A 7,196-nucleotide genomic window follows, 5' to 3' on the forward strand; every position below is an offset into this window, starting at 1 on the left:
CCATTTGATGTCTTTTCAGCTTTCTTTCCTTTTTTATTATTTTAAGCAATTCACAAGTTTTTGTGATTAAGACCATCGTTACTGCAAGAATCAGTACTGAAACCAGTTTTGAGATGTAGGTCCCTGAGGGGAATAGGGGTCTCCTAACAACTCTCAGCACCCTTAGCAATGTACAGTTCCCAGGATACTTCAGAGAAAGCCATGACTGCTTGAAATTGTATAATACTTATTCAAGTGCATAGTGTAGATGAGGCTTGTGTATGTGTATGTGTATACTGCAATTTTTAATCTGCAAGCACTATTTTAGGACTGAAGGTACATGTGCTTGGCATGTAGAAGTTCCCTGGTTCTGTGCTATTTACAGTAGCAGGTAACTAGAGAGACCATGCCTGTGAACTTGGGAGTGGAGTTACCAGTCTGAGGAGTCAGTGGTACAGCTAGGGCCCAGCCAGTATGGTCAATGTTCAGGGATTATGGGGACCATCTTCCAACATCTGGAAGGCACCACACTGGGCAAAGCTGATCCAGAAAAGAAGTATATGTTTTTGAGTCAGAACAATTGCTTTCATTCATATGCAAAATACTGTGAATTTAATCTATTGATTAATCAAGTAAAAGTCACAGAACCATAGAATTGTAGAGTTGGAAGGGACTATGAAGGTCATCAAGTCCAACCCCCTGCAATACAGGAATCTTTTGCCCAGCGTGGGACTTGAACCCAAAACCCTGAGTTTAAGAGTCTCATGCTCTACCCGACTGAGCTATGGGATTTTAATTGGGTCAGAGCTTCAAGTATGGATTTTAGAAGAAAATTCACGGGCCAACTGGATAAAGGTATCTCATGCAGTTTTTTGGTTTTGATTTATCTGTCTTTTTTCAATTAGGACAGAAAACTGAAGAGAAGCATCACGAGTCCAGGCTCAGTTTCTGACTGGCTGACAGCAGGTCCAGCAGAATCTGGCACCAGTGCTACAAATATAGGGGTGGCACAGACAGAGAGCCATTGCCCAAGTCAGCGAACATGGCGTGCTCGTACTTTTCATGACTTACTAGCTCCATTGCCTCAGCTACAGAAAAAGTGGTGCAGCTGGGCTACGAACAGCCCTTTCACCAAACTGGTTAACAGCAGTGTAAGTATTTGGAGAAAGCCCTGGGGATGCAAGGTGAATGTGTCCAGCAGATCTGCTGTCAAAGTTTGATCCAGTGGCTTCAGGTCTAGCCTGTTTCCCCTACTGGTACTGTCATGCTTGCATGCTAGTAAGAATCTAGCACCTGCAAGTCAAGTAAGGCCCAGTGTGGGTGGCCCATGGGGTCATTTTCACAGAGCCATGCCCATCTGTCGCACATGTAATGCCATCTATGGCATCAGGTGTGGGGCAGGTAAAGGCACAGCTGCAAAGGAAGCCTTTAAAGGTCAAGGGACCCCTGACCATTAGGTCCAGTCGTGGCCGACTCTGGGGTTGCGGCGCTCATCTCGCTTTATTGGCCAAGGGAGCCAGTGTACAGCTTCCGGGTCGTGTGGCCAGCATGACTAAGCCGCTTCTGGCGAACCAGAGCAGCGCACGGAAATGCCGTTTACCTTCCCGCCGGAGTGGTACCTATTTATCTACTTGCACTTTGACGTGCTTTCAAACTGCTAGGTTGGTAGGAGCAGGGACCGAGCAACGGGAGCTCACCCCGTTGCGGGGATTCGAACTGTCAACCTTCTGATCAGCAAGTCCTAGGCTCTGTGGTTTAACCCACAGCGCCACCCGTGTCCCTAAAGGAAGCCTTTACAGGAGCCTTAAAAGTTCTCTCCCAATTGATCCTTGGCAAACGTGGCTTGCTGTCAACACCCAACAGCTGATAGGCACCAACAGCAAAGCCTCACTTGAGAACTCTGTAGGGCAACCAATCCCTGCCCAGCTAAGTAGTACTAACCAGCTGAGTGACACTTATAGCAAGCCCTGCATAGCCAATGGTCAGGATTGATGGGAGTTATAGTCTAGCAACAACTTGTGGGCCAGAGGTTCCCCATTCCTGACTTTGATTCTGTAATAGAAAAAAAAGAAAAGAATGGTGGAAACCTTGCGAAATATTAACAGGAGTTTTCTTACCTTCAGAACACTCCTTCCCACATGTGCATGTGTGTCTCCCCCCTTTTTTGCTTTGACCTTTAAGTCGTGGGAAAGGCAATCATGCACAAGGCAGAGAAGGAAATGACAGTGAAGAAATAGAGCAAAATGACCTCTTGCTCCTTTTTTTTACGACTTCTTAAGAAATATTCACTTGTAGTTCCCTCAGATCTGATTATCAGAGTTGACGTTATGATTGCTCCTGCCAGGGCTTTTCTGCATCCACGAAAGACCAGACTGCAACTACTCGGAAAGTAACTTCAGCTGCAGAAATAGACGGCATCTCTGAACCGGCTTACTTGGACTCATCGGCCAGCGCTGCATCTTACCCACTGACGTATTCGGCACAGAAACAACGCAAGCTAAGCAACAGCTGCAACTTGAAAAGATCCCGTTTCAGAAACCCTTACTTTGGGTTTTTAACAAGTTCTCCCGACTGTAACCAACCAAGGCTGTCTGATCATGCAAAGCACATTGGCGCAAGATCTCCAGTCAACAGTCCAAGCCAGGGAACCGAAGACCTCCTTGAAGGGCCCATTCAGTTCACAAGCAACATAGTCAATGGCTCAAAATCCAAGGAGCTCTCATTGGAAATGGATAAACCCAAACCTGTTTTTGTTATTTCTGAGGAAGGGGATGATCAGCAGCCTTTGGTTTTAGCAGAGCATGTGAATCAATGTGCAGATGCTTTATCTGAGCCAAATGTTATCCATAATAATATGGGGTTGACCATTGCAGATGAGCAGCCAGTGGACCTAACTCTTCAAGAAAGCTCAGTTGAATCCACCAGTATCAGAGCAGACCTTGATCTTTGGGGAGAGTACCCAAATTCACACAGTGATTCCCTGAAGAGCTGCAGTGGTTACAAGGATAAAAACTATGGGCCTGTTTCAGACACTGGCACCACTAATTCTCATCCGAATTTTGATTCCTTGGCCTCTCACCGGTTGTGTCAAACTTCTGTTCAGTAACTCCTCCAAATATGGGTATCAGAACTGATACTGAAGGTTGTAGGTTTGTGCAATTGGAAGCAATAAAGACACATGTTCCTTTTGAGACGGAATGGAAGCTGCATTGTACGTACAACGTGGAGAATGTGCTTGGGCAGCCTTGACTCTAAATGTTGGAATAGATTGTGTGTTAAGTTATACCCTATTGCATTGCCACCTCTCACTGAGCTGCATCTAATGACTGTTAGTTTTTTGTTGGCTTATTGAGAGCTTATCAAGACTACCTGGCTGGTACTTCTTACAAAGAAGACAGGCTTTCTTAAAGTTGGTGTGATGAATATGGAAGCACTGTCTATTCCCACACTATACCAGGAAGCAAATGGTCAGGCTTGCATTGAAAAGAGGCATGCTGTTTTGGACATAATACTTTGAAATATATCAACCAAATTCTAGTCACAGCTGGAGGAAATCGCACAATTCCTTACTGAAGTTTGATTGTGGCTTGGACAGGGAAGTGGCAGTGGGTACCAGTTAGAACTGTGTTTAGCAGAAGAAACACACACAAAGAAGTAAATGGTTAGCTACATGAGCACAAAACAAAATGCACAGCACCTTTGCTTGGTTTTTTTTTTACTGCATTTGTGTGTAAAACTACATTAGATGTGAGACAGTTAGGATTGTCAAGAGTCTCATTAGCGATGGTAGTTCTGGCGATTCTTAAGGACTGCATTATAAAAGGATTGCTTCTTTCCTAAATCCTGCAGAAGGCTCTGCCACTTGGGGTAGGAGGATTTTCTCTGCCTGTGGTGCAACATACAGTAAGTACACTAATAGTATCATCTGGGGAAAGTCCTGGCAGCTTTGGAGAGATGAATGCACACTTTGGTAAAACACACACTCTCATTGCACATTATTCAAAGAATACCAGCTGCAAGGAACTAGAAGCTCATCAAACCTAGCTAACTACTGTTAGGGCAATTCACAGTGGCCAGGGCCAGTATGCTTGCCTCATATATGCCTGTTCTCACTGCAGCAATAAACACAGTTCCAAAGGTTGTCCCCTGTTTTCTTCGACACCCATTTTTGCCCCATAAACACTGGTGTTCATTGTTGCAAAGATCATAAAGAGTGGAGACGCAACTTAAGAATGGGGGGGTGAGGGGAATCCCAACTGGCTGCAGTTCCCTGTCACGCACATCCGTGCATCTCCATTTCAGAATATTTTACCTCTTGCAAATATATACATGGCAAAATGCTGGGTGGTAAATCATGAATAAATCTGCTATTACTGGGTAAACTACAACCAAGCTATGCACTAGTGTTGTCAAAAACGCATTGCCGCGCACACATTCTCACAATCCCAAAAATAAATCACCAGGGACATTGCAAGTGCAGTTTCCCGTTGAGTTAAACATCCATACAGATTTTGCAGTCCTTGGTCTGGTGGTCTAGTTTTTTCAAATCATCCTTAGACATTTGTCAAGGGTTCTTGGGCGCCTAGGAAGTAAGTGTGTCTTTGAGGATATTTGGGGTATGCTTTGCTCACAGCCACACAAAAAAGTTGCTTTGAGGTCCCCAGTATTCCTTGAGAAAGCAGGTCATGTTTGTCAAGTGCTTTAATAAGTTGCACCCTGGAGCTATTTTTAGCATGTGATGAATATTCTGTTTGTACTGTGTTGTTTTTTAAACATCCAATCTAGCTAGTTATTGCTGATAAACACCTATTTGCTTCTTCAACCATTTTGTTTCCATTACTAAATAATGCATTTCTGTCACCACCAGGGCAGTCTAGAGACTTTTCAGCTTCAAGCAGCTGTGCAATTCTGATTCTAATGAAGTGTGTATTCTAGGGCTGAATGAAAGGAAAGCCTGCTAGTTTGATTATACCTAATAGCCCCTTAAGGATTTTAATTGCTTCCCAATGGTAACCTGGTAAGAAATGTATAATTACTTGCATTTCTTCAAAGGGCTTTTGCTATACACGAATGGAAGGGATCACATCTTGGGGAGCTCTCTGGTTGCACCTGGTTTAGACAGCTGAGGAAGGCTTCCAAATATTTATTGCAAAGCAGATGCCCTGGGAGGAATGGGAAAAATCTAACCCGCCCTATCAAATGGAGCAATTTTTCATTTTTGCTATGCTTAAGGAGTCTTAAGTCTGGCTCCTCCTAATATACTTAGCCTTGATTTTGCCCAGACTAATTTATGGTTTCACCTGCTGTTTAAATTTCCATCTGCTCTATCTTATCAGTATTGATAGCAGTTGTGCAACATTTTTCGTGTGCGTGCGTTTTAATCATGCATGTGGTCTCTATAGAAATATGAGCAGTGGAGTTTAGCCATGGCTATGGACCAAGTATGAACCACATTTACAGTGCCTTTGAACTTGGAATTTTCATACATTTCTCCTCTTCATGATTAATGGGTAACATCCAGAAGTCAACAAGTAGTCTTTAGCTTTTTCTTTTTAAACAAACGAATATTGTATGGCTCTGCAAAAACAAAACGAAACCCAGAACTGTTTGATATACCAAGGGGTCTATTACAGTTGCAGCCCTATGTTAAGGGCAAGACATTCCACTGTTGCACTGAGGACAGAGGGAATGGTATTGTGTCTTAGAAAATGGCTCAACAAATGGATTTGAAACTAGGCAGGGTAGGAGAGGTAGGTCTAAAATGTAACTGGTGCCAATCATATGCAGTCTACCTCCCACTGAGTTCAGTGGGGTAGACTCCCAAGGTTTGTAGCCTGAGGTTGCAATCCTATACATGTTCTTAGCCCAACTGAACTCAGTGGCATTTACTTCATGACTGTGCTGTAACTAAACTATAGGCAAACTGTCTTCTTGACCTTTTCCGAACAGTTTAGTCTTGCTTCTGCATTGTACATTAAGGTTGGCAGCTATGAGTAGCATGGGGGACAGCGTCACTTGGAATTAGGAATGGGAAAGAGTGGGGCTCGAGATTAGGGTCACAGTGGGGTTCAGACAATGGAGGCAAAAAGTGTGGGGTTGCCACCCATCAGCTTGCCTCGGGTACTTGAATGAATGAACTAAGTTGGTCAATAAAGGTCTTTCCCTGCTCCCTTCCGACACGCATTCTGGACCGCAGAAAAGGAAAGTAGCTTCTAGATCCATCTTTTTTAGCTTTTTACCAAAAGATGTGGTTTGATGAGTCAACAGTGTGATGCAGCAGCAAAAAAAGCTAACGCTATTCAGATCAAGGGAAGTAATAGTACCACTCTATTCTGCCTTGGTTAGACCACACCTGGACTATTGTGTCGTGTTCTGAGCACCACAATTTAGGAAGGATGCTAACAAGCTGGAACATGTGCAGAGGAGGGGGAACTATGATGATCAAGGGTCTGGATACCAAGCCTTACAACAAGCGCTTGAAGGAGCTGGGTAAGTTTAGCCTGGAAATGAGAGAAGATATGATAGCCATCTTCAAATATCTTAAGGGCTGTCACATGGAAGGGGGAACAAGCCTGCTTTCTCCTGCTCTGGAGGGTAGGACTTGAACCAATGGCTGAAAGGCGATTCTGACTAAACACACAGAAAAACTTTCCGACAGTAAAAGCTGTTTGACAGTGGAACAGTCTCCCTTGGGAAGTTGTGGACTCCCCTTCCTTGGAGGTTTTTAAGCAGAGGTTAAATGGCCATCTGTCATGGATGCTTTAGCTGAAATTCCTCCATTGCAGGGGGTTGGACTAGATGACCGTTGGGTCCCTTTAGATACTATGATATTGGCCCTTTCCTGCAAAACTGCTGCAGCAGCCAGTACTCAGCTTGGGCTAGACCTTGGAGCTGAAGTCCAGAGTCACACAACAGAGGGCCTCAAAAAATGATCACCCACAGATCATGGGGAAAGCAGAAATCAGGACCAGTCACAGTATAATTCTATTATTATTAAAAACATTTTACATCTGAGGCCAGGTGGTTACAGATGCCTGTGTGGAATCGTGGTTAGAATGTTGGACTAGGACCTGGGAGACAAACTGACACACAGCCTAGATGCTCACTAGTCATCGCCTCTCAGCCTAATCTACCTCACATGGCTGCTGCAGGGATTAAAGGAGGGGGGGGGGGAGAACCATCTACACCTCCCTGGAGGAAAAAAATTGGAATGTAAC

The 7,196-nt window shown here is 44.2% G+C and overlaps 1 protein-coding gene across 5 annotated transcripts in view; it reads left to right on the plus strand.

Annotated features, from left to right (window-relative positions):
* LOC310666810 (uncharacterized protein) overlaps nt 1-4,801 on the plus strand; it is a 45,455-nt gene extending 40,654 nt beyond the window's left edge. For all 5 annotated transcript variants that reach the window (XM_083418256.1, XM_083418255.1, XM_083418257.1 and 2 more), the window contains exons 6-7: nt 885-1,130; nt 2,324-4,801. In XM_083418256.1, the coding sequence (XP_083274382.1) occupies nt 885-1,130; nt 2,324-3,085 (1,008 nt within the window). In that variant the 3' untranslated portion in view covers nt 3,086-4,801. The remainder of the gene's footprint in view (nt 1-884; nt 1,131-2,323) is intronic.
* The last annotated feature ends 2,395 nt before the right edge of the window (nt 4,802-7,196 follow it).

Source organism: Podarcis tiliguerta (genome assembly GCF_965153285.1).
Source record: "Podarcis tiliguerta genome assembly, chromosome: 16".
Classification (NCBI taxonomy): domain Eukaryota; kingdom Metazoa; phylum Chordata; class Lepidosauria; order Squamata; family Lacertidae; genus Podarcis; species Podarcis tiliguerta.